This window comes from Rhipicephalus microplus, chromosome 10, assembly GCF_043290135.1.
Source record: "Rhipicephalus microplus isolate Deutch F79 chromosome 10, USDA_Rmic, whole genome shotgun sequence".
Lineage (NCBI taxonomy): Eukaryota > Metazoa > Arthropoda > Arachnida > Ixodida > Ixodidae > Rhipicephalus > Rhipicephalus microplus.
Window position 1 is genome coordinate 17,502,451 of NC_134709.1, and position 27,439 is coordinate 17,529,889.

A 27,439-nucleotide genomic window follows, 5' to 3' on the forward strand; every position below is an offset into this window, starting at 1 on the left:
TAGCGTTGGGGTCCTCTATTGAGAAAATGAGAATTCAGACACACTTTAGAAGCGAATTAAAGTACTCTAAATATATGCAAAGTCCAACACATTGAGGTCTTTCCATACAGAAGAATCCTGCAGCAGCCTCTTTAAAGGTCTAATGCCACCAAATTTTCAGGCTGTAAAGGGGCTCCCCAAAACTGCTTAAACCCCTATTTTTACTCATGTTCTATAGGCTGAAGTACGGGCAGTTTGTGAACAAAAACATCAGCGATAACTGCACAATTAAAAATAAAGCAAAAATGCCTACCCTAAACTTGCTTTTCACAGGATCGCATTTCACTCGCTCTAGGATAATGGGTGGTGCCCCAATGAAATGAAGTGCAAGTTTCTACGGAGGGAAAGCTCTCTCACCATTGTTTCTTGTCCTTTCCAACGTTTGCCGATGTCGTTGCTGTAGTAGCTAACACAATGCCAGATTGCAGATTTGTTGGGCGCTGCAGTTGCACAGAGTTATTGTCTGCTCTTCTTTGAGAAAACGTAGTGCCTTGGAATGTCGTAATTCTGAGAACAAAATTTGTCAAACTACCAGGGCGCTGAAGTACTGTTGTGTTTCAAGGGTTGTTCGGCAACCTGCCCGAGGAACTCCAAGGGTGCAGAGAGTTCCATTCGGTGGAGTGGATTATAGCACTGCTTCAACAATCAAGTCTACTGCAGAAGCGAAAAAAGGCAGCTCACAAACACGCATAACCAAGAAGACAGGCCCTTTGTATGCACATCTCACCTGTGCCAGCAAAATATCCAGAGCCAAAATGGGTAGTTAGCACCGCCTCTGTTGCGATGTGTAGTCGTAGTGACATTTTTGTTTCAACGGTGTCCACTCGTGTTCCGATTTTTAATTGAATCCCGACTCTCCAGTAATCTGTTTCGATGCTATGCCACCATCACTTCTAAACTTGGTTATCTAATCGCAGGCCTGTTCAGTTATTTGTGCCCGCAATAGTTCTGGCATAAGCCGTTTGTGTGTTCAATTGGGCGCTGCCAAAGCATTGGGGGGGTCCCTGTAACGAAGCAGAGACAACTAGCAGTAACGACTGTTTGTACTCTCGTGGCAATTAGCGTTGCTTAGTATCTATTCATGTCCTTTTCAGTGTACGTGCAAAAGCTCAAGGATCTGCTTGCTGAGAAAATGGAGGTTCTGTCCAAGTTCAATGGTAAGGTTTGGCATTTGCGAATGTGCATTGTGTAGCCATAACGCTAGGGCCTCAGAATGACCCGTTTTCTTGAAGGCTTCTGTTTTTTTGTAGTGCTACAAGGTTTAAATCGTGGCAGCATGTATGACTGGACAATGCTGTGTCATTGTTGCTGCATTGTAGCAATCGCTGCTGCAAGTGTGATGAAAGACCACAACTCTTGTTGTTCACAAATATCCCCTAAGGTAACCAATGCAGCCAGTATACATTTGTAAGCTATTTGCACTCTCCCTACGAAAGAACTCGTCTATAGCTTTGTCAAAGACAAGCCCAGCTTGTACATTTAATGGAACAGATGAATTTCGTACCCCTGTTCAAGTATTTTGTGTATGCATTTGTGTAGTTTCAAGCTAAAAGGTTCTGTGGGACAAGGGTTAAATCCAGGACAAGTAGACACTCTAGTTGTATCTAGTCGTCACAACTCTGCTATAAAATGTTTTTTTTTTTTTGTGATATAGTAATTGGCACCAGTCATGTGTGTGTGGCTTATGATTATCCTTTAAAAAGAAAAATTAAGTTCGGACATGGAGTGTACGGGCCAGGCTGTGGCCCACATGTTTCGAGCCCTATGTGTAGAGCCTAACACGTGGCCTGGCAAGGCTTAAGGAATTATTTTGAAATATTCCTGTTGATGCCTTCTCGTTCGCTTTTCACTGACCAATTATGGCCACTTCTGTAGCGTTTAGTTTAGAGAGCTTAGAACTGTGACCAACCCATTCGAGGGACAGAAGTTTGTCGCAACTGTACCGTTGACACTGTCACGCTTTTTTTTTTTTCCGCCTTTTCAGAAAAGGTCACGGGCTTCCAACAGCACTTGGCTGAGGAAGAAAAAATGAGTATGAACATCAAGCGGCCCGTGAAATGAACCTCTTGACTGTCTCGACTCTCCTGCTTCTCCCTTTTTCGTTGATGAGCAACCATGTTGTATTATAATTGTACACATTTTAATCGACTGCTTATAATTTTTATGTGTAAATAAGCTTTAACTTTTAAAAGCATGCAAAACCCTCACCTTCCCCTTAAAAAAATGAAATAAAGAAGGCTCTAAGGCTGGAGCTTCATAAAAAGGCGCCCAGCCTGGAGCCCCATGCTTCGGCCTCATAGATGTCAGACACGGCCCACCCGGGTGGTGCTCCGAAGGGGGGGGGGGGGGGGTGAAGACCAGTGCACTCATTGTTTTATTGAAGTCTCGTGCATGAATAAAGTGTGCGGATCCTCTGTACATGAGTTGCTGTGCTTTTCAGCTTGACTGCTGGTGCTTCCACTAGTGCTGCAACGTAGTAGTTGCTTTGCACTTGCATCAGGCACACATTCTCTGTAACGGGTGGCAGTATTCCAGGAGGTTCTTCTACATTGCGACACAGCTTGCAGCTTGTACAGAGCTTTAGTGGATGAAATCCCATCACAGGTGAAAATAAAAGTGGTCTGTGCGATAACATGTGCACTGTATGTTGCGCATTATTTATGTAGAGCTGAGCTGAGCGAGAATGGCCTAAAGTCAAAAGTTGCGCCAAGATGTAACTTTAAGCAAACTCAAGTTTTCTAGGCAGCCACCAAACCTGTTGATGCAAGCAGGGCTATTTCGCTGCACCGCAAGCGTGCAGGGCACTGGACAGACGAGTTGCCATAAGCAGGGGTGCAAGAGTTGTGCAAATTGAGTACAGTTATGCATTTTTGAGCCGAACTGCACAAGACCGTGAAATTTGCCGAGTTGTGTCGCGCTGCGCCAAAGTGCTTCACCAGTCTCAAAATTTTCTCGGTTCTGCAGATTTCTGCGTCAAATTGAGGTCACATTAGTTACCTGCAATTTGCACCATAAATCCAAGTGCACAGACCCTAACCAGAAATTACAATATGGGATACCTTAAAATTCCAAGCACACCCTCCCCCAACGGTGAAGGATAATCTGACCAGATATCCGGGTAGGATGCTCGCTCAGTCCTAAACCAGTCCGTAGTGCTTATTTGGCGCCTACTTCCCGAAAAAGGAAGGGTGAGTTGCTGGACATTTTACAGTATATTCCAATTAGCACAGGGCACTCGTGAGAAGCGATCGATTTGATAAAGCCACACTCCCATTGGTCCACTGACCACAGCGGATACCTATTGATGGGACAACATAACTCGAAACGAAAATGCGTTGCCACAGCCCCCAACGTTCTGCGGAAAATATGAACTTCATAGTCTGCAAACACGGCTACGGCATGTTGGCTACTAGAGGTGCAAGCGCATGTTGCACTTACCATGTGCAAACAGCTGTCCTGCTGTTGGCGGTGATCACGTTGGTCACCATAGCAACGGCACACAAAGCATTTTTCTGTCTTGAAGTTGCGTTCCCTGCGTCATCCCAGCAATAGATATCCGGTGCTGTTGCTGGACCAATGGGTGAGCGCAGTTGTTACTTTCACACGTTAAGTGCACTTTGCAAGCGAGCCGAGAAATCGCCTTAAACCTAACCCCATCGTGAGAAAAAGGGAGTGGGGAAGCAGCGTAGTGGTGCTTGGGAATTTATCCTTGTTCTATACCATATACAGAACACTGCTTAAGCCATTTTGCTGCAGTACATCGGTGCCTTGCGAAAAGTATAGGATTTGGAAAAGGTTGTTAGCACTAGTCACGGGACATGGCACATTTTATGCAATTACTCGTGCATGTATATGCCACGTAATTAAGTCTTGGTATGATTGCCGAGTTCTGAAAAAGCACCGACAATCGTATAAAGCAGTTGAGAAGATTTCTGCTGCCCTCAAAAAAATACTGTGCCTTTCTTGTGTTTTTTTTTTGCCATCAGTACTTTTCAGTTTAATAAGTCCCCTGATTTTTAAGGTATTCAGCTTGGCAAATTCACATTTTAATTCTCGGAATTCGTCAAACGATATGACAGATGTGGCAAATGTCAATGTGAACTTTGTCATTGTTAGCTCAGTGGAGTGGTTCAAAATACTTCAATTAAAGCAGCAGTGCTCATATTTACTGTGCAGGATTTTGGTGGTGTAATTGTTTGCACGTATTTCTTTTTTTACTAAATGTAAGCCTTCTTTTCTATACTGCTCCAAAGTTGGTCTGTTGGGATAAAAAATTGTTTTTTTTCCCTGTAACCTGCTCCAACTTGATATTCTAGTGCTCCAAAAGTGCCACTTTTCTGCTCTAAATATTGCTACAAATCCTGTTTCAGCTTTTGCACCCCTGGATAAGTGCAAAGGAGCCATCTTGGAACATCTAGCTCATTTATGAAAATAACCTTAAATTGGGTTTTAATCTAGCTGTGTCGGTCGTAGGCTTGCCGCCTGTCCGGCTTCATACGCGTCCAGCTGGCTTTTTATATAGTAGGGCCGGTCGCTGGCCCATGCCCAAAGCCAGCTGCCATTGGCAGGTTTTTTTGTCCTAATATCGGAGTTCTTGGTCTTCTGTGGTGTTTTACATGCCTCTGCTCAACAACTACGGCAGTAAACATTTATTGTCAATCGCCAAAACTTTTCTGCTACGTATTAGTCTACCAGTGTTTTATTTCTTGAAGTGTAGCAATCATTGCAATGAAGCTTGTTACATGTGTATAGGGTGTTCCAGCTATTGTGCTACATTATGAAAAAATAGTGCATTACGAGATTCTAAACTAGTACATAGTGTTGCTATAACTTGAGCTACCACCAATTTTTTGGTAATGAAGTACTCTCCTAATTATGAAACGGCATCAAACTGCACCAATTTCTACTGCGTACCAATTGCACGTTCATCTTTTCCTGTTCGTAAAGAGCCCCGCCGCGGTGGTCTAGTGGCTAAGGTACTTGGCTGCTGACCCGCAGGTCGTGGGATCGAATCCCGGCTGCGGCGGCTGCATTTCCGATGGAGGTATAAATGTTGCAGGCCCGTGTGCTCAGATTTGGGTGCACGTTAAAGAACCCCAGGTGGTCGAAATTTCCGGAGCCCTCCACTACGGCGTCTCTCGTAACCATATGGTGGTTTTGGGACAATAAACCCCACATATCAATCAATATCAATCAATCGACCTGTTCGTAAAGAAAGCCCTTGAAAATTCAAAACTTGAGGGGTGACTAGACCGCTGTTTGCACAAGCAGAGCCTTTAAATGAACTCTCTGAGGTAGCCAATATCGACGAAGAAATACAGGAGCAAAAGGAAAAAAAAAATTGCCTTTTTGCCCCCCCCCCCCCCAACTTTTATGTCGCCAGTGCTCTAGCCATGTTATGTTATGCCCCGCCGTGGTGGTCTAGTGGCTAAGGTACTCTGCTGCTGACCCGCAGGTCGCGGGTTCGAATCCCGGCTGCAGCGGCTGCATTTTCGATGGAGGCGAAAATGAAGGAGGCCCGTGTGCTCGGATTTGGGCGCACGTTAAAGAACCCCAGGTGGTTGAAATTTCCGGAGTCCTCCAATGCGGCGTCTCTCATAATCATATGGTGGTTTTGGGACGTTAAACCCCACATATCAAATCAAATCAATCTAGCCATGTTATCAAAAAGAACAGTTGGTCATAAGATATGGATAATGAGTGGTTACTATCAATCTAAAAGAATCCCCCTTCAAAATTGCAGCGGATGTTATTGGTGCCTGACTTGTACTATTGCCAAAGTGTGGAACGCTGTCTGGGGCAACCTACAAGAGGCAAAGTAGTTCTTTGCAGCAAGCTTATTTGAGGACTTTTTCATGCAGGTGGTAACATATTATTCGTACTTTGCAGGTTTTCTACATCAACAGGAAAAAATGAGTGTGCAATGAATACATTACTGAAAATCCTGATGTTCCATGTTGTTTGAAGTTTTTTTCATATGCATCATTGAAATTTTGATTCATGAAAACATTACTAGTGGCTGTCTAAGTGTGCTAGGAACAACATATACTAGGTTGTCTTGCATAATGTATTTTTTAATATTGCATGATAGCTGGGGCACTCGGGAATTTTCTAATTTTTGTGCATATGCACGGTATAAATTTTAAGGTTCATTTGTGTCTGTAATGGCGCTGGCGTGGTGGATTCAGCCGTAAAGAAGTTACACCAACTCCAAGGTACACATTTAACCGTAGTAATTATCATTAATAAAAGCTAAGTTATGCCTTAATTTTGTTCATTTTGTTCTTGAAATGAACTATACAAAAATAGTGTAAATGGCAAGTACTTTCTCAATGTTTTTATGAGGCAGAACTGCCTCTGCGCATTACAAGAATGAGTTCGTCCGTTTCACTCAAGAAAAGCGAATCCGATTTGTAGTGTCATTAATATGACACGGCATCCGATCTTGTCTTGTTCACCCACCCCCTCCCCCAAAAGGGCCGGTTTTATTTTCGGAGAAATTGTCCAACGATTGCAAGATGAGAGTAAACATTGCACATCTGGTGTTGTTCCTTTTAACAGGGGTGCTATTTATGAAATCTTTCCCTGATCACCCGCAGCCGAAAAAATCGTTATGGGTATGCGCCACAGAAATTGGGTGAATCTTTGTTCGCCACTGGTCCGCTAAAACTGAGAGAGGCAGCATTGAGCCTAACAAATGGCTGCAAAGTGACTGTAGGGAGCCGACGAAGACACCCCCCCCCCCCTTCCAGTACGTTAAACAAAGGAACACTAGAAAATAAGAAAGGCAACATTGACTGCGACAAGATCCTGAGGCGATGAAAGGTCTATGCAAACGACGTCTCTGTGCTTTAATTAAAAACGTTAAAACGCCATTCATCCTGTCTTTTCGAAGAACGTTGGCATTCAACCTTTAGCATGTGCTTCACCCTTATCAGTTCTAACCCAATTAGCTCTATTCACAAACACGCTTGATGCTCGTCCTCAAACTTCGAACCGTACCACGCTGGGCAACCAGCAGGGTTCTGCCAACCCCCCGTCTTGCATGTGCGCCGGGGTACGTCACGCTGTGACGTACCCCGGGAGAGGTTACAAAGGGGCCCTGAAACACTTTTTCAAGTAACCATAGAATGAATTCATTGGAAGAGCTTATTGCCTCACGAATTCAACGCCGCAAAAATTTTAAGAATCCGTCCAGTGCGAGTGGAGTTACTAAGTTTGTCGCATTCTCTTGTCCCGACGAAAGTGCTCGAAGCTAAGCAGGGAGGGATGGCAGGGGCAAAGAAAAACGTCACGTGCGCCTCGCGACCTCGAGCACTTTTTTTTTTCTTAGAATGCGTGGCGTTGTCAGTGTGATCGCGCACGCACGCGGGGGCAAGTTGCGGCATCCCGCGGCGATCTCTGTAACGATCGAGCGCGCCATGTTCAAATCTTCTAGTGGCTGATAGATGGCCTTTTTACGAGTGATATTTGAGCGTCTTCCGTGATTTGGAGAGAAAACAATTTTAGCTATGATAATTTATTGTAAATTCCAGGCCTCATTCTGCGCTATAAAATTTGGGTCGCGTGTTGTCGGGAGCCTCTACTACTGTTGGGGAGCGTTTTCTGACCATGCTCAAATAGTGTTGCAGGGCCCCTTTAACATATATTCTAAACGCTTTCTGTGTCCGACCGTCCGTGTACCTTGCAACGCAAAGGGCCAAACGCAAGGGGCTAAATACTATTTGATCAACTGCCGGCTGGCAGGCCACGGGATCGAATACTCGGCGCGGCTGCCGCATTTTCGATAGAGGGCAAAGTGCCTGAAGCGCGTGTACCTCTAGGTTCAAGTGCGCGTTAACGAACTCCAGGTGGTCGAAATTTCCGGAGCCTTCCACTTCATGGCGTCTAGATCTCATAATCATATGGTGGTTTTGGGACTTTAAATTCCAACAATCATTAGATACACGCACAATTTGAATCTGTGCAATGAAAAAAACTATAGAACCAGTTTTTTTTTTTCTAATGACGTGTTCTTGGTTTAAGGATACATCAATTGTAGGCCTGGTAGTAATGGAATATAGATGTCTCTGAGAGAGAGAGAAGCGTCGAGTTATTCCGAGTATGCTCGGATTGCCAGTTAATACATCCACCCTATTATCGTTTGGAGCCAGTCTGTTGGGTGCGGGACGCAGTGCTATTCTGTCAGCGCTACATAAATTCATTCAGGCAACCGGAAGGATACGCTGCTAGTGGTACTGCCAGATATATCCAATTCTTTGTCCCCCTTCTTCATTCTTGTTAATTTGTTTTATATATTCTGGTTTATAGAATTCTGCACTTTTTCACGTATTTTCTCTCTTTAGCAAGCGTTGTACAAAAAATATCTATTATAAGGTACAGTGTGGCCAGTCCCCCTTGTGGGTATGAGCCAAGATCTTCTAGGCGACCAGACAAGATCTGGGTGATTATCCCCGCCTAAATGTCGGCCACGAACCCTTGAGCTCTGGCGGCTGCCTCGGCCCGCTGGACGGCCCACATCTGGTCTTCGCGGGCTCGGCTGACTTCGCTCTCCTAGTGCTTTCGGTTCGATGCTGCGTCTCTGTCCGAAGCCCCACCAAGTGGTAGCATATAGGTGTTCTGTGCCCCACCTCTGTCACACTCCCAACAAAACTGAGGGCGTAGAGTGTGCTCAACTCCTACCAGGAGTTGAGGGAGACGCACCTCATAAATAACTATACGCGGCTATACGAGCACTACCTGCTCAACCGTTTACACATATTCAGCACACTTGCACTACAGAGGAGGCGGAGCATATTCCAGAACTTTGGCACCACATGCTCTGGGTCTCTCCGCTTCCCACTAACATGGACACGCACGAAAGCAGGCGACTAGCGCGGGCTCGGACGCTTGAAAGACAGCATGGTTCCCGACCTGGTTTATACTCCGTAGACATATCAGGGCCGACGCCCAAGCGATTTTACACGTCCGTTGTAGTTCACCAGGGAATGCACGTCAACAGGCTCTCCTTCAGACATGGAGGAAAGAAGGCTCCATGCCCCCAGAGCACAAATTTCAGAGTGGGCTGAGGAAGTAGCGATAGCGTTTGCTGCCGCGGATCGCAATTCGAAGACGATAATAACAGATTCTAAAAAAGCTTCTGCTCACTACCTAGGAGAGGAGATATCCCCCTTGGCCAGCCATATTCTAAGACGGACTATCGCTGATCCAACCCCGAAAAGCCTAATTTTGGCTCCTGGCCATCAGGGTTTACGAGGTAATGAGGCCGCTAACGCGGCCACCCAAGCGCTTACCCACCGGGCTCTTTATCCCAGCTCTTTATCTCAGACTCGAGGCCAATACACAGCTGCTGTGGTTCAAAGAACATACTTCTTATCACAACACTCGCCGCCTTTCCCCGGCTCCTGCAAACCATTCGCTCGGAGGATTTCAAGCTGGACGGTTGTGCCCTCGCGATCTCCGACTTCAGCGTAGCTCCCGCCGACTGGTTCGCCCTCCGCGGTCTCCTGATGCCGTGCAGCTCTCGCATTGTGGCACCCCGCCCTTGGACTGCTTCGACCGGATCCCCACTTTCCTATCTCCTTCTTTTTTCCTCTCGTTGGCTGGCGGCTTCTTATCCGTCTATCTTCCTTCTATTCTTTTTATCCCTCCTTCCTTCTCCCTATATCTTTTATTCCCCATATCCCATTCCTCTGCTGACCTGTTGAGGTGTCCTCGTAAGGAGAGACAGTTACGGGTCGGCACCTTTCTTTTCTTTTCTTCTGATATAACCACAATCTCTCTCTCTCCCTCCTGCAAAGGGGCTGAGTAAAGCGGATGAGCGAACGTCAAAGCGCCTGCAGACAGGTACTCCACTCTGTCTTGCGATTACCAAACACTTCGACCCGAACACGGATGGGTGGTGCCTACACTGTGGGCAGATCTGTGACATCTTCCACATGGTGTGGGCAGGCGCGAAAAATCCCCACCTGCCCCCTTCTAATATCCCTTCCTGAGAGCCATGGGAGACCGCCCTCCTCAACTGCTCCTCGTTGGAGTATCAACGGACTCTGGTGAGACGGCTGTGAGTCGGGGCCTCGTTATGCGGTGTCCCGGACTCGCGTCCCGGATTAGGGACGCCGACCATGTAGCGGGGTCATGCGTTGGCCCCCAAACTCTTTTTTTTTTTTCAACAATAAAGTTTTCATCTTCTGGCCTGCAGCTGTTGCTATGTGACCGCCTGCGCTTCTTGTTCAGTTTCTGTGTGGCGGCGGAAACTTCCACCTGGTCAGTGTGTAATGCTATGTAATGTCAACAGCCACTAAAATTTTTAATGTCCTGAGGCGGTCCTCCCGCTCCCACTCCTCACCTGACGTCGCAGCCGAGGCGGCGGTGGTGTTGACGGTGGCGGCTCGTGCCGTAAGCCCCCGAGCCGCCTCAATCGTTGCCGGGGGGTGCGGAAAATGATCATTTCCATCGTTTTGCGTTGTGCCATTTTTCCGAGAATCATCATCATCAAACCATAAGAGGCGTTGGTATCGGCTGGCTCGTGCGCGTGCTCCTTGACATCCGGAAAAAAAAAAACGCCTTTGTTGGAACGCCAGCTACTAGCTCACTTTTGTAGTTTTATGTTGGCTTACGGTAATTCGACGCTTCAATCTACCTGAAGCATATATGAGCCTTTGAGAAGGTTTGCCGGGTATTCTTGTGCCTTCTTTGTCTGGTGCTGAGCGGGACGGAACAGGCGAGGCTGAACGTTCCCAGACATTTACTACAACGCCTGGTCGAAGTCGCCTCTAACTATTCTGAGCATATGGTGAATGTCGACGAGCGCCGCTGCTATGAACGGTACGTGTGCACTCATTCGCAACTCTATAAAACGCTCCGTGTGTAGGCAACACCAGTCGAAAAAAAAACAAAACAAAGGTACGCTTTCGGGATCACCGCGCGGCACTTTCGCTTGGCACTGTGCTGAAGTTTCTTGATTATAGCGTTGGAATATACGTTGCTTCATCGAAAGCGAAACGGTGCTCTAACCTAACCTAACCTTTCGAAAGCTAAACGGTGCTCGCAGCGCAAAGCCTCGTCCAGGGGCGGATCCAGCCGTGCTTATTCTAGGGATTCTATTGGAAATTTTTAGTTGGGTCCCATTGAAACCGTTTGGACATTTCCATTTGGACCAATTAGAAGTTTCCAATTGTGTTTTGGGACACCAATTGGAAAATTTCAGTGGGTTCAGTGGGTGATCCAGTTAGGTTTGAATTGTTCTGACCAATCAATATCCAAATAGATTGACCACTTAGACTGGCTGGTGAACCCAGTTCACCGATTGGAAGCAACGAAGAGTTCCTATTGGATTTATGAATTGTGTTGCTGGGTCTAACTAACTCAAATAATAGGTTATTTCCAAATCCAAATGGTTTATTTGGATTGGAAATGGTTATTTCCAATTCAAATGGTTTGACCAATCAATTAGATTGATTGGACAGACCAATCTCCCCAATCGGAAATACCGTGTAGCTCTGAATTAAAGGAATTGAGGGTCTAATCTGTTAATCTCATCCGAGATGCGTGAAAATTAAGGAACCATTTTGTGCCGTTGTCAGATAGGAAGAAGACGCGGCGCCGAGGCGCCTTGTCCCAGAGTCTCACGTACGGAATTTAATGAACTTAGCATAAGTGAAGGCTACTGTGAAATGAAAAATTTCACCATATATGTTCATCTTTGAACATAATCTCACTCAACATATGTCAGTTATTTCAGCCTAGTGAGTTGTGACACACCTGGTATAACATATTAGAACGTAAATAAATTTTATTTCAGGAGTAATGTAATTGTAAACATATTTCTATGACCTATTTTCTTGCCTTACAGCTTCATTTATTTCTATGATGTCGAACTGAAACCAATTGACAATCAGCAAACTCCAATTGGAGTCAATTGGTAGAATACCCATTAGAACCATATGTGCACGTATAAAGGGTCCTTAGCCCATTGCCATTTATAAGTTTTGTTATGAAACTCGCGATTAATCATTAGCTCAACCTAAACCCTGGTGCATTTCTCTCGACTGGATAATATAATAATAAATATAATTATCATATCGATTAAGTATACGTAATTAGTCCTACCTGGAACTGTCCTATATAAGTAATCATAGGACCTCTGACAATCCTCAATGGGTCCTATATATAGACATGTTAAATTGAATGCCTGATATCACATGGACATATATTATGATATCCAAACACTCCGATCAGAATAACAAGCTTACATTATGGATTGACTTGGAATTGCACAAGCATTTGGATCATCGAAAATTCTAATAGGGTGGCGAAATGAAAAAAATTACACCAATTGTCTTGTAACTACTAATTCCAATTAGGCTTTCCCATTGAAGTTCATGGTCTCAGTTGGTCTTAGCCAATCCCATTGGAGACCAATTGGTATGGCCAGTTGGACCAAGTGACGTTTTCTTACTGTGCTGGAGGACCATTGGTCGAAGAAGGGCCAATGGGCTAGCATTCCAATTGGACACTCCAAAGCATCGAAACCTATTGAATAATGGGTCACACCAACTGGAACAAATTGATGTTAATCGGAGTTCCCAATTGGTCTTGATTGTTTTTCTTTTTTTGGCTGGTTAGGGAACCCCCACATGATATGATTAAGATCTGCTTTCCGTGCGGAGCAATATTTACAGGAGGAGGACGGGTAAAGAGAGGGGTACAGGAGGTGAAGACGGTAAGGAGAGGGACTGGTGCGAGTCTGCAGCTCTCGCCACAGTACTTCGCTCCTTCGCGGGGATTTCGACATTAGCGGTAAGGGTAGACGGCCAAGGTGGTAGTGATTACAGATTTCGTGAAATGTTAGAAGGTGATCCCGTGAAGACAACGGTGCTGTTGTCGAAACAGAGCTCGGCTCCTCCAGTGCCTGCGTCGGACATAAATGGTGTCTACTAATGGTGTCTACTACGCAGTAGGTGCCATTTACGCTACCGTATTTCAAGAAACCGGTGAGATACAGACTTACGTCGTCTAGCGCTGGCAGCGCTGGACACTGCCCCCCCCCCCCGCCGGCAAAATGAAAAAAAAAATACAAGAAAATAAAGGCGGAGCGTTAGGGAAAGGTGCAGCTGCGATCCTTGCGGCGAAGAAAAACATTCTGCTTCAGCCGCTGCTACGCTGCGTTGCAATGCTCCTGTATGCGTTGCAAGCTCCTGAACTGACTGTTTGACTTGTTACGGATCTATCGTCTATATTAAAAACCTGGAATAAAAAAAACAAGTGGGTACAAACAGCTGCGAGACAGGATGGCCAACAGGCTATTGTCAATGTACGGGCACCTGCCTGAGCTAAGTGTTAGAAAACGAAACCGAAAGTGTGTTTCTGAGTGCGCGCGTGCACGTTGTGGTTGCCAGGAAGAAGCGGCCGTGCGAGCGGGAGGCTCGTGCCTTTGACGGAGCTCGACGGTCGTGTTCGAGGTCAACCAGCATTCGTGGTCGAGCTGGAGTCCGGCTGGGTGGTTGACCCAGGGACCGGGCGTTGCGTGGTTATTCCGGCTGCTTTTCCTGGGGCTGGGCAACCGACGAACGAGGCCAACCGACGTTTCAGCTGGGCGACAGGTCCAGGGAGCAGGCGAAGTCCGCTGTTCGCGCCGCCGTCCACAGCGGTGGATTGAGTCCCCGATGTGGGCCGTGAACAAGGCCAACCGACGTTCTGGCTGGGCGACTGGCCCAGGGAGCCGGTGAGCGGTTGGCACGACGTCAGGGTGCTGCCGGGATGAGACGAGGTGGCTGAGTGCGGCTGCCGCGGCAGAGGGCCGGACCAAAGAGAGGACCGACCCACGTCGAACAGAGTGAGCAAGCCAGGCGGCACACCTTCCTCAAACGACCGGCGTCCGCGTCACCTCCTACACGGCGAGAAAACTTTTCGCTTAGACATTTGTTTCGATAGCTCGTGTACCCAATGTAAATTCATGTCTGTCCATGTGTGGTATGAAAGGTTAATATATATAAGTGTGAACGTGCATTTCTGCGCTGGTGTCCTGTTAAGTCCTTTCTAGAGTGGTCCTGCCCTTATAACATCACAAACTGGCGAGCCTGCCAGTATCCGCTCGCTAAAAAGTGAAAGAGGACAGTTCACTCGAGTGCAGACACACGTTCATACATCATTATGGACCTAGAGAAGCTCACCGCTATAGTGCTCCAGCAAGGGTTCTCAGGTGCCGAACTCGCCAAGTGGATGTAGTCAAAACAGGCAAAACTAAGAGATAAGAAAGTTGCAGAACGGGATGCAGCCAATGAAGCCGACTAGAGACAGCGCGAGTTTCTGTAGCTAAAGCTTCAGTAAGGAGCTCAGAATATGCCAGTAGCAGCGACGGATACGTCGACAATGCTGCAGCACCTCCTCACCTCTCAATCCCCAGAAGCTACTGCCATTGTTTGACGAGAAGCGCGATGATTTGCATGAGTATCTTCAGTCAGCAATTCGAGCGCATCGCGACAGGGAAGAATTGGCCGCCAAAAAAAGGGTCTTGCTGTAAGCATGTGCCTGACTGGTGATACCTTAACCGTGATCGGTCGTACGACTGCTGCCGATTCGCTTGACTACCAGAAAGTAAAGAAAGCTCTACTACAGAGGTTTCAGTTCACAGCTGAAGGCTACTAGAAGTTTAGGAAAGCACGAGCAGCAGATGGTGAAACTGGGCGACAGTTCGCAGCAAGAATCTCCAGTTATTTCGAACGTTGGATCGACATGGCTAACGTGCCCAAAACCAGACATGGTCTCAAGGATCACGTCATCGCTGTGCAGTTCTTGCGGTGTTGCCATCCAAAGCTGGTTCTTCTTTAAAAAAGCACGAATGTAAATCGCTTGAGGAACTCACTAGCTTGACAGATCGCTTCATTGAGGCACAGAATTTGCCTAATCTTGGGAAAGGTCCTAAGAACAAGGATTTCGGTGTAAAGCCAACTTAAGTGTCGTGGAAATCCCAACTCAAGTATGTTTTGTGCAATCGTTTTGGTCATTTTGCTTCCAATTGCTGTGCTCTACCCAAGCTGATGCTCAAGTGCAACCTTTGTGGAAAAGCAGGACACGTAGCAAAAACTTGCTGAAGTTAGCTAGGGCTCAAAAAACTAATTTCTTCCTGCACCAGTAGTAAATCCAAACCTGCCCGGCCTCGTTCTAGGAAGCCAGGTAAACATCAAGGAGGGAAGGCTTTATCTCCACCTTGCCACGGCGAAGAGAACTTACAGGATGCCTTAGGATTCCTGGTTAATGGGATGCCAGTGGGCGAAGGCTGACTGATAGGAAGAGAGGTTCAAGTACTATGCAATGCAGGATGCAACACGGCAATCGTGGGGAACTCGTTCCTCATGTTTGCGTGGCCGGCAAAAACATCAGCGCTGTTCTGCCAGACGGCTCCACTGTAGCCATCTCCTGGAAGCTGTTGTGCAAGTCAACACACCGTACTTTGCAGGGATGCTGAAAGTGGCTTGCATGGATCGACCACTATATGACCTTGTGTTTGGAAATCTTCTAGGTGTCTGGAACATCTCCAAACAGCGACACGGTTTTTATTCCTTTCAGGCAGCTTTCTTGAGAGACAGCAAAGGCAGAGGCATTCAAAAAACATCATGAACTTTTCAACAAAAACTCATTGACCCCAATAAAGTTCTTGTTCATATTAATGATAAATTTTAACTTGTTTTGGTCAATACGAATTTGGAATGATATGAATATTTTGTGTGCTCCCTATGAATTCGTATCGGCGTTAAAGGCAAATCGATGGCTTTGTGGCATCTCTGAGTTCGTGACAAAGACCACTGCGGGACAACCCTTTGTACTTGCGATATAACTTTGAAACATCGGGCACCACAGCGGTGCTCACCGTGATCGGGCCAACAGCTTGGAGTCATGGATAGGCCTCACTGGCTCAACTCTGTTAACGGGGCTGTTCAAGGCGAATCCTAACTTTGCGGGCTAGAGCATCGTGCCAGTGGGCGTGTGAAAGTGAACAAGCCACATTGTGCTTCATAGCAAGCAACAAAAAACATCATGCGACGTACGACGGCACCTTGGAATCGTGAATCGGCAATTTATGCACTGGCGGCGGACCCCACGGTTGTGGAGCACGTGACTACGGCCACACTCATCGCTCCATGATAACTCGTAACAGCAGAATGATCTTGTGCCTCAGCGCACCAAAATGCCAAGTCAAGAAAATAGCATGCCAATGTTTTGTTGCCGCGGCTCGGCATATTGCGCATCGCGGCCGAATTCCTCCCCATCTAGCAGATCGGGCACCGACTTCCTGGACGCTGCAGCCAGGCGCTTGACAGAGAACATAAGCATTCAGTGGCGATATTATTTAGGCGCACTTCAAGCCATGCTTGGTATCACAGCAAGGGTTTATAAATGTACTGAACCAACAAAAGCCTCGCCATTTACGTCTGTGTAATCAGGTGAAAAATGAGATGTATCATTGCTAGGGTGAGAAATGATTTTGTTCGGAAAAGGGCACAAATTTTTTGGGGGGTTGTTGCTCCAGAGCAACACTGGGCATCGGAGGTTAAGGTTTCTGCAACATTTCTTGAGCATGATCGATTGGTAGTCGCCGCCGATCACTGTGATCAATGGTCAAGGCTCCCAAGGCCATACGTGCCAAATATATAGAGCACCATGCGGCCCGGAATTCGCAATAAATTCACAGTCACCTAAAAATCACTTTTCCCTTGACAATCGACGCTACAGGCTCGAAATCAATACGTCCCAGGTCTAGTATCCCTAGTGACACCAAATGTTGACTTCAATGTTGTTTGAATGTTCTGGCAAAATTGTGTGCTGCTAAAGATAAGCCGTTTGGCAATTTCAGCATGGCACGCTCGCTCGTTACTGGGGCCAGCGGAAGGCCACGACTTGTGCACGCGTGCGCGCACATCACACTGATCGTTTTGTGTCCCGCGTCTTTTGCGCGCGCCGTTCTTAACTATAAACCCGCACCAACTCTCCCAACTGTCAAATTGTTATGTGGATTCTGCCTATGCCCAACACACTTTAGAAAAAAAAAAGTTAACGAAAAGCTTGTAACCGCAAGCAAACAGTAACAGTAACTCCAACTAACTTTCTTGGGCACTTGCCCTTTGCGACCTTCTAGTACTGTTGAGGTGGTACCATTATGCAAAATACATATTGTTTGTCTTCGTATGCTTCATTGCACTGTCTGAATAATGATGCATAACCTAAATTATCTATCTTAAAGCATAGCCGCCCTCGGCACCAGCTGCGTTCCCCAAAGGTAGGGAGGGCTATAAATACTCCTGGACCCACTTATGAGCTGTGCGTGTCGTGTAGACTTACGATGTTGTGTGCATAACTGCCCAATGATATGCCACAATATTGATGCTCGCAAATCGAATCGTAATGGCGAAGGTAGTAACAGTTGCTAACCTCTCTGTGACTAATTACACCTACTAACCTGTTGGCAGCGTATGCGATTAGTAGTTAGTAAATCGAAGTTAGTGGAAAAGAGTGAAGAACTGGGCTTAATGGCAGTGTGTAATGATGTGCTTCATCCTGCATCATTTCTTCCACACGGCACATTCTTACAGGCTCTTTTGCCACCATGTTGAATATTTGTATGTGACGGAGCATGGGCTCATCCTCCAAATTTTATCAGATTAGGTACTTTTCGCCGTAGTGTGGGTGCTTGCTTGGAATTTCGCAGTATGCGTTAGGCTGTATTTGCCGTTGATATTTTGTCGATGCATTTTGTGCCAGTACTCCTTCAAAGCAAAGCAAACTCCCTTTTGTAGAGAGAGGGCCGCTATACGTTTTTTTCCAGAATTATGGAGTTTCCTACGAAACACAGTGTTGTACAGTTTTCTAGGATCGGCCTTTAGCCAAATAAAGAATGCATTCATGATATCGTGGACAATCAAAGCTGTATTTGTGTGGCCCTACCATCCTGAAAAGATGGAATTCTGGCATCCTGCTGATTCACGGTGAAGTACAGCTTCGTAGGATTAACCACTTAGAATTCACAAGTATTAAGAAAACCATAGAATGATAGAATCAGCTCAACCAATGCCTTAATATCGAGATTTGTTGTTTCGTCTTGAGTAGCCATTTTCCTTCTTCCATGTGAGCAGCACGAGACACTGCCCTTTGTACAAAACTCCAGTGCCAAGCTCTGTGCATTAATGTCTCGCTTACAGTGATGAACTGCAGTCACTCACCAACATGGGAATGCTTATAGTATCTTGCTATAGAGCTACTTGACTAATGTACACCTAATGTAAGGACTTATGAATTAATTAATCTAAGGGCAACATTGTGTTAGGCTTCCATCTCAAGCCATTTTCCAGGCAACTAGGTCACATGCGGAAAGCAGACAAAGCACGCCAGTAGCATACTAGACTTTTTTATTTGATAACGTGAGCTAATGATTTTGTCTCTTAATGTAGGCAGCACAAAGTGCCAATCAGTTTGTTTCTAGAGCCAATGGCAGAAAGACGAGTATTTGGTGCTCGCAGACCTGCAGAGATGCAGCAGTGACAAAATAAGTTTCAGCCCGCAGCCCCCCGCCCCGTCCTCCCTTCATTTGTATACAGACACTTCCGTCACTAACTCAAGCAACACACAGTATTCAGATTAAACGTAGACCTTTCCTTCAGCACAACAACAATTTCAAAAACAACCTGCTTGCAACATCTACCGACAGCTTTTCTTGCAAATGCAGGGACTCGCCAGCAGCTTCGCGCAGGAGCGCGTTCTAAAGCAACACCCAGTTTTCCAAACTTCGGCACCGAAAATCGGTCATCGCCACACTTTTGCAAACTTTCTGGTTAGACTATGGGGCATATCACACAAAGGGAAGTCATGTTTACATATGTACAGAGCCCCAAGCAAAACTCCTTTTTATTTCCACCATCGTGTGCTTGATCTGCGAGTGCATTTATTTGATCGCATGCGCATTCCCTAGTGGCCGAGATGTATATGTGGTGAAGGTGTAGCAACTGGTGATGCTTGCTCTAAATAACCGCATGCATGTGGTTGGGTGGGAGAAAACTCTGATAAGTACAACACAAACATGGCGCGGAAGGTTTCATACTAAATAGGCCGAGGCTCGACTTGCACTGGCTCTCTCACCACAGAGCTGGGACAGCTAACAGCACAAGGTTAATCTGTTACAAAGGTATATTTGTTGAATTACTTCAACTGGTTTGAGTACAACCTAAGAGAAAACCTAAGCTCCGCCAACAGAACTGTGACACGGCTGCAGTTCACCCGTGAAAAACACTCGTACTGGGTGGTTTCCACTGGAATCGTAAGTACTTTAGGAGACGTGTAAAGGAGACACAAGATGCAATTGCGGAGCTATTCCATTCCTTTTTTTCTATGCTTTTTCGCTGCAATTAGCAGTCTGCGATTTGTCGAAGCAAGCCTTGTGTGCGCTTTGACCAATTGCACGCGGCTAATGGTGGTGAAAAGCATAGAAAAAAGATATATATGGAAAGTTCCCCGATTACACCCTTGATATCTCCAATGCTATTCACACGTATTTACAGGAGATTTTTCGGGGCCCTAGATTGGCAAGAATAGGGAATAAAAGTTTATGGAGAGTACCCCAATAACATGCGATTCGGTGACACTGCCTTCATGAGTTAACTCTGGGGATGAACTACAGCTCATCATTATTGAACTGGACACTCTAAGCAGAAGAGTAGGTTTGCCCATCTGGATTGTGCATCTATGTAAATTCTCTCTGCAGTAGGGACAGCAATGACTGTGAGCGGAGCAGACATATTTTCTTAGGTTGTAGCGAGTAACTTCATTATATTGTGTAGATGAACTCATCTTTTGTCTTTTGAGTGGCCCTAAATGTTGTACTGCTGTTATTGCAATGCTCAACTATCCTCTCAGCTCTATGCATATAGTTGGTGTTCGAGTCGCTCGTTTATGCAAATGTGCTATCATGAAAATGTAGCTGCGCCGATCATACAAGCTCGACTCCTCCATTTTATTGGGATAAAGTGTACGGATCCTTACGTTTACAAATTAGAAACAGGTGCACGCCTAAAACCCTCGACAAGAGGGTTGCCTGGAGCCTCAGTATTGCATCGATACTTATTTTTCTACCTCTTCCGCTTGCTCCAGTGTAGGGTAGTAAATTTGATACAGCCTGGTCAACCACCCTGCCTGTGTAAAGATGTGGATCAGTTGGGGGGGATAATTATGGCATACTACAATTATGGTCATGTGCATCCCTCCTCAAAAAGAGAACAATGTCACGAAACTCGTCAAGCAAGTGAAAATACGAAAACAAAAAACTAGGCATAGCGAGCACTTCAATAACAATTATTATTATAGTTATTAACTCTCGTTATCTAGAATAGCTACAGTACGATAACAAGCCAGTGCAACTCAAGCCCCTAGCCCTTATGTTAGCTGCTGGCAACAATAGCTGTGGTAGTCTCGCAGAAGGTTAACTTATTGTGCTCGTCTGACATTATTTACAGGAGACAACAATTTTCACCAACTCTCATTATAATTGGTCTGTACATGAGAGTGCCAATATTGCCACTTTGGGTGTAGCATACAATTTTTGCCTGCACCATCTGTCGGAAGTGCAAACAAAAATTCGCAGCATAACGTTTTTGCTGCAATGCGCAGGTTTTTCCTGAAGCTAAGAATGGGAAAGGAAATCCGTATAGATTTCTCGGAAAGAAAAGCCTCTTAGTTGCCAATGGATTCGTCCTGTTCCCGGGACGAATTCCTAGTGACTTCGTACTACAAAAGTGTGGTTGCCTTCTTTCCCTTTCTTAACCCCACCTTGCGGTTTACCACACAACTCGTTCTTGAAGCTGCGTCGGGGATGATGACTCTATCATCAGCATGCCTTAAAAACCTGAATGCAACACAGGCTCAATGTCCCTCTCATTTGCAACAGCCTGTGCAATCATCCACACTTCTTTTATGTGGCCCATTCTATCAACACCTATCTATTAACATGCAATGGGGTATATGGGAGCAATAAGCTTGGAGTACTATTTCCTCGAATCATCGTCAGTGTTACTCATACAAAAACTTTTACCTTCTTTTTTTCGATAATGACGTTGAAACCCCATTCTCATTGACAGTCTCATTGAATTCATGCCATCCACACTGCACTACTGTTGCTTGCAATCATAGCACCCCTAGGCCCCCTTCTAACTATGAAGCGCAAAGAACATGTGATGGAACACGGTGGCATTGGACCATTCCCTTGTGGCCGACTCTAATCGGTTCTCTCAAGCGACATTGCTCTAGTACAAACATGCATTGACGCTTGTCGTCAACTTTGTTCTGTCTAGGGAAGTAGCTGTTCAATAATAATGATTGTTGGAGTTTAACACCCAAAACCACCATATGATTACGAGAGACGCCTTAGCGGAGGGCTCCGGAAAATTCGACCATCTGGGGTTCTTCAACGTGCACCTAAATCTAAGCCTCAAGTATTTCTGCCTCCATCGAAAGTAGGTAGCTGTTTGACTGAGCGGCCAACTGTGGTGCAGGTTTAGCAGCGATTCTTAGCAAATCCTGCAGCGAGTCTTTTAAGAGGCCCTGCTTGAATATTTGTTGCACTTTGATGGCTTAAAATGCCCCCTTGGTAGATTAATTTTTAATAAAAATGCCTTCAGCAATTTCTATAATGAGGAGGTGCTTCAGATGCATCCCTCTGGTCCATTGGTTCTCAGTCTATGCTAGAAATGCCCCTTAATGGGATTACCCGTACAACTTGGTAACTGCCGAAGAGCTTTACAACAGCACAATGTGACTACATCAACATTTGAGAAATGGCACTCTTATCTGTTAGGCAGAGTTTAGGTGGAAGCACTTTGTCTAAGTGCGTGTGTAAATAGAGTAATCACCCTTTCAATCTCTTTGCCAGAAATCGAGCACTTCACATACAAATGTCATGTCAACTGTTCGAAAATGATTCAGTGCGTGTGTATCTGAGATTCCTTGCAAAAAAAAATGTTGTGACTGAGTTGTTCCTTGGATCAACAATAAAGCAACACCTTGTCACATTTATTGGCAGTAAAAAACAAAAAAGAATTTTTATGCCTTGCAATGTTCCCTTTCAATCTAAATGAGTAATTACCTACATCACACTATGCATAGGTTGTCAGAATTGTCAAGGCCAAACTAATCAATAAAAAGGTCAAACTAGCTACTGGATTGTACTAATTGCTAGAGGCCTGATCTGCTGACAAAATGACGCAGCTCCGTGCCACCAGCTAACATTTACTATGAGATTGGTCAGCTTTAACTTTTGATTACTTATCGTGTTCGACCTGTGAAATTCTTTATTGCATGAAGACATTCTTCGACTGCTGAATAACTTCATTTTTTTCGGTGCAGTGAGGCAGTAATTCCAGATAATACGGTAATCAAATGTAAGTGCTATTGGCCCGAGAATTTGTGTAAACGGGTTGAAACTCCGTGCACATCAACACTGTGCTTGCCTTGGGCTACATTATGACGATTATGACTGGCAGTGCCAATCATTTGGGGAGGCAGTGCCAACTGGCATTGTGAATGAATGGTCCAGAATCTACAAAAATGGCTCTGAAACACTGTGTTGCAAACAGGTGTTTATGGCAGCTAATCATAGCGCATACTGTGTTGAATCAAACGTGTTGACACATGAGTAACAACTTTTCACCGGAGAGCAGGATTGTTCAAAGACAAGATTGCACATGACAACTGATGAATAGGTGTCAGCACGTTCACAAATTGACACCGGTAAAGCTTTCACATAGGCAACAAAAGTGGCTGCCTAACTGGCTACCCGCTGTCCTTCTGTTAATGCATTTTGTGTTCATACATGCTGTGAGCAACCAATTTAGCTTACACGAACTGAGAAACCGAAACCGTCCTGCCAATCTAGTAACGCGACATTTCCTTCTGTAAACCCAGATATTTCCTTCTGGTAATTGCTGCCGACGGTTAGTGACAAGCCTTGGTTACTTCGATAAAACCTCGTACTTCCTTTGTTTATGGCCTACGCGTCCACAGCAGTTAAATAGACAACATGAAGAAAGGAGCAGCCAACCTTTCACACATATGTACATTCGTTCTGACTTCGAAAGAAAAGATCTCTTAAATAGAAATAAATATATATATGCTTGTCTCTGTGTACATAAAAAAAAGGAACATCACTAAATTTGTAAAACACTAAAACAACAAAGGTAAATTGCAACTTCTTTTCGGAGCATCACCTTGACTCGATGCAATAAAGGCATACCAGGTTTGTTTTGGCCACTAAGAAAGCAGAGGCTGCTGTTTACCTGAGCAAAAAAGTGTTATCCGGTTCACCGGTGCATCGAGAATATGGGGAGAAAACACGGCACTCAAACCGCATGTGAGCTCTACATTGATAACGTGCCGTTGGCAACAGGTACAAGTTACGTTAAGGTCTAACAGCCGCCCTTTCTCTCAGTTTTTTTTAGGCGGGTGACCAGCCAAATGGAACTCGTCGCGTTATTTGGCGATGTCCTGATGTTTGTGGACAGTGAGCGTGGATGACGTTTTCGAAAGAAAAAAAAACACGGACGCATCCTGCCCTGTGGCTAAAGTTGCAGAAACGTTTTGAAGACTCCGTAAGACGGGAAGCACAGCCTTGGGATGTGTGTCACCCTTGCGTTAGAGGTCCTCGATAGCTCCAGTCTGGAGGAAGCGGTGTGTCAGCAGCTCCTCCGCAGTAGGTCGTTCACCGGGGCACCTGCAATGTTATTGATTAGTACACTCAAAACTGCATTATAACGAATACAGATATAACAAAATATTGGTTATAACTAAGTAGATTAAAAATAGTCTTGCAGTAGACATACAGTTAGAAATAACGTTTATAGCGAATTTTTTAATATAACCTTGATTTCGGGAGGGGCACTTCCTTGAAATTGCCATTTTTCGCTCACTATGCCATGGCAAAGAGGGGGGGGAAACACGTAGCGGTGTGTCACCTCTCTATGCCCCTGGCGGTATGTGTGTCCTTTGCTCTCAGTTTTTTCTGTGAAACCATGCGTGCGCATGGTGTAGCCACCGCCGATGTCAAGCTTTCTTCTTTTTTCCCGTTTTTTCTTTTCTTTTTTTTAATGCGGACAACCGTGTCACCACCGAGGGGATGTCAGATTAGGTGCTGAGAAAAACACTCCAATGACGGAGCTTCGGAGATCGACTCGTCACGCGCTTCCGTCCGTCTTGCACCGCAATGCAAATTCGCGAGACTGTAGCCTATCGCGATTAGCCCTGGCGACAACACGACACATTGAATGCAATGCAATGAATGCGATAGCAACAAATTTTAATGTTAAATGAAGTAAGGCTGGCTGCCAACTCTCTTGAATCTGATATTGTGTCGATCTAAGCAAAAAAGGCCGCTCCAGGGAGAAATGCTCTTTTCGCATTGAAAGCGCACGAATGCTTTCCGAGATAGCACGCGTGCCAGCAGTCGCGATCCTCCCCCCCAACCCCGACGTTTTTTCATGCCTGTTCAAGACGGCTGGCTTCCTTTTTATTTGGGCATTGGATGGCAGTTATAACATGCAGAGGGATGTTATTGTATGCACCCTGCAGCTGATAGAGAAGGGCCGGCTCATTTGATCTCTGCTTCAACAGCGCTCGCACGCTTTTACCCGCTCCTGAAGTTACAATGCGCAGGGGCATGTTATCGATTGGAACTTGTTACGGGACATGGTGGCGATGGCAAACGCTCGCTGAGAGTATTTATGATTGCTATAGGCAATAATAACACATTTTTTTACCGCAAAATAAGTGCTTTGGGTAGGTCTGCCTTCAGTACCCTTTTGTTTAATTGGTGTGTTTCTATCTCGAATTTTTGTACCGAACCTGCTTAATGAAATCCTCTTTATAGAGAATTTTCCGGGAATTTGTCCATTTCATTATATCCTGGTTTAACTGTACAACGCTTTAAAGCTACAAATTGCTGCAGGCAGCTGCTACTCTGTCAAAAGCGTTTTCGTTCACCCATGCACAGAACGACATGCTCAGGTAAAATGACGTCAACCTGGATGCTGGTCTGATTGGTTGTGGAATGCGTGGAAGTAAGATGGGCTGGTAGAGTGGTGGCACCTGTCAAACTAGGTATACACCAACCCGTGATCTTTGTCTCTGTTGCCAGACAGTGTGCGTGCTCCGGGGCGCACTGTGTGATGGCCTCCGAGATCGCGTGCAACCTCGGAGGTCTAGACAGTGCCAAGGTCAAATAATTGAGTGCGCTCACGAGAGCTGTGCGATCGCCAGCCATGTTAGTGCGTCTCATGAGTCAAGGAGGCAAGGCAGTGGCGAGGAGGAGGTTATGATATTATAGTCCATAGCGGCCTTGGTACAAGGTATGTCGCTAAACTTGTGGCACGAATGGTTTGATGATGCTCTAGCCCAGTGATTCTCAATCGTGAATGTGTAGGGGACCCCTTGTGGACTGGAAGTGATGGGGGACCCCTTGCAGCAGAGGGGCGTACGTAGGTAAATTAATACAACTGGAGCGTGAAACAGGTGCCTTTTATTGCTACCAAAAACATCAAACAAACGTGCCACATCACTTCATTTTGGACAGTTCATCAGTACGTGGCACAGTCAAGCTCAAAGAAAAATGCAGGTGAGGGTTTTGCAAATCATACAAATGGCTTTGTGGACCCTCTATGGTCTGCAGACCCCCATTTGAGAACCACTGCTCTAGCCTAAATGCTGACAAAACTTCAAAAAGCCATTTCAGAGTCCATTCACTTTTTGTTTGTTTGTTTCATGGAGCTGTTTCGAAATTATGAGTCCTTATCAACTAGCCCAACTGTCAATCCTGCTTAAGCGAACTATAACAATAAACGTACACAATTTCCTTAATGCATTAACAAGCTCAGTAAGGAGAGACCAACAAGGAAAATGATATTAACTACTAATTAACTACAGTGTTCCTTGCATACATAAGAACTGCAACTAAGAAATACAAAGGAACATCTTGAAAAGGCATTGCAGTAGACTCTCTGTAAACTAAAATCTGTAAAAAAAAAAAAAATTGCTGCCTGAATGGAACAACTGTCTGTGATATGATTGGTTTTGTTCCTGCACAATGCACTTCTCTTCATCTCTCGGTAAGGAAAACTCCTGTTGAATGGAACATATTTTCCTCGTCCCTTCAGGTTCTGTTTTATAAGTGCCAATTTGCAGTTCAATCATCACCGATCAGCATTGCTTACCTCCAACACAGCATTGTCCCATCTTATGAAATACAGACAACGGAAACTGTTTACAAGGTGCATTTACGGGAGGAGCACCATCTGGAACCAAGGTGGATACTAGCTAAAGCTCAGAGCATAGCCACTCCACTTTTCACCATCTCTAGCTTAGCCAGTTTTCAAAGTGCATGTTTTATCGCAACAGTACTCAATTACATGCTCCTCACACACACACTAACCTCAATATAATAAGGCTGCATCGTACACGAAAATAAGTTATGTTCGAAATATCATCATAAAAATATATTCCAAACACTATGTCTACTGCAAAACAATTTTTAATTTACTCTGTTATAACCGATCTTTTGTTATATCTGGGTTCGTTATATATCAAGGTTTGAGTTTATATGACATGCACGTATGCACATTATGAGGGGTGCAGGGTGAGCATGAAAGTGCTGAAAGAAAAGTACGACGGAATGCGAGGAACGGAAAGGCAAAGATGGGCAACACGAGCACTGCAACCATTAATAACATGCAATTCAACAAACTATCCAAAATAGCCGTTCTTTATCGTATGTATGTACAATGAACAAATTTAAAACTTGCCTCTTGAGGCAGGTGAGAATGAAGTCTCGAGCATCAGAACTGATCTGGTCCGGAAATTTGGGGTCGCTCGTACCCTGTCCGATGGCAAAGGCTGCAGCTAAGGGAGAAAGCTCGTACCTGCAAATTGAAGCTTCCTTTAAGAACTGAAACTCGAGCCCCGAACCACAAATAAGGTTCTTGGCAAGCAAGAGTGGCCTCACGTGACATACTATCGCACTTCGTTTACTCACCAAGGAGGCTTTGTCTGGAACATCTCGATCACAGTACAACCGACGCTCCTGAAGGAAAACGGAAAAGCAGAGACGATCAACCGGTGCAACTTCACAATGCACTCAGATGTTTAAAGCTCCTCGACTTCAGAACAGTTTGCAAGCAAAAAACGAGCTATATATACTATGGTGAAATAACAAGTACTACGAAAAACAAAAAACGCCTCGTTTTATACTGGCTTTAGGTGCAATGACGCCTTAAAAAAATGCTCAATATGAACGAACGTGGGTTATTTAACATTATTAAGATAAAGAATATTGATCGAGACAGAGAATAAAACGTGCAAGTTTTAAAGGCATGAC

General features: G+C 45.3%; 2 protein-coding genes and 1 long non-coding RNA gene across 6 annotated transcripts in view; 2 read left to right on the forward strand and 1 right to left on the reverse strand.

Annotated features, from left to right (window-relative positions):
- The window catches only part of LOC119180557 (kinesin-like protein 10A), a 58,475-nt gene extending 56,170 nt beyond the window's left edge, over positions 1 to 2,305 (forward strand). The window contains exons 19-20 of the mRNA XM_037431657.2: positions 1,134 to 1,196; positions 2,024 to 2,305. Coding sequence (XP_037287554.1) covers positions 1,134 to 1,196; positions 2,024 to 2,100 — 140 coding nt within the window. The 3' untranslated portion in view covers positions 2,101 to 2,305. The remainder of the gene's footprint in view (positions 1 to 1,133; positions 1,197 to 2,023) is intronic.
- A 10,815-nt stretch (positions 2,306 to 13,120) lies between these two features.
- LOC142774606 (uncharacterized) overlaps positions 13,121 to 27,439 on the forward strand; it is a 28,398-nt gene continuing 14,079 nt past the window's right edge. For both annotated transcript variants that reach the window (XR_012886460.1, XR_012886461.1), the window contains exon 1: positions 13,121 to 13,876. This is a non-coding gene — a long non-coding RNA (uncharacterized LOC142774606). The remainder of the gene's footprint in view (positions 13,877 to 27,439) is intronic.
- LOC119181236 (uncharacterized) overlaps positions 18,427 to 27,439 on the reverse strand; it is a 30,201-nt gene continuing 21,188 nt past the window's right edge. For all 3 annotated transcript variants that reach the window (XM_037432431.2, XM_037432432.2, XM_037432430.2), the window contains exons 14-16: positions 27,098 to 27,145; positions 26,868 to 26,984; positions 18,427 to 23,788 (exon numbers count right to left, since the gene is read on the reverse strand). In XM_037432431.2, the coding sequence (XP_037288328.2) occupies positions 23,710 to 23,788; positions 26,868 to 26,984; positions 27,098 to 27,145 (244 nt within the window). In that variant the 3' untranslated portion in view covers positions 18,427 to 23,709. The remainder of the gene's footprint in view (positions 23,789 to 26,867; positions 26,985 to 27,097; positions 27,146 to 27,439) is intronic.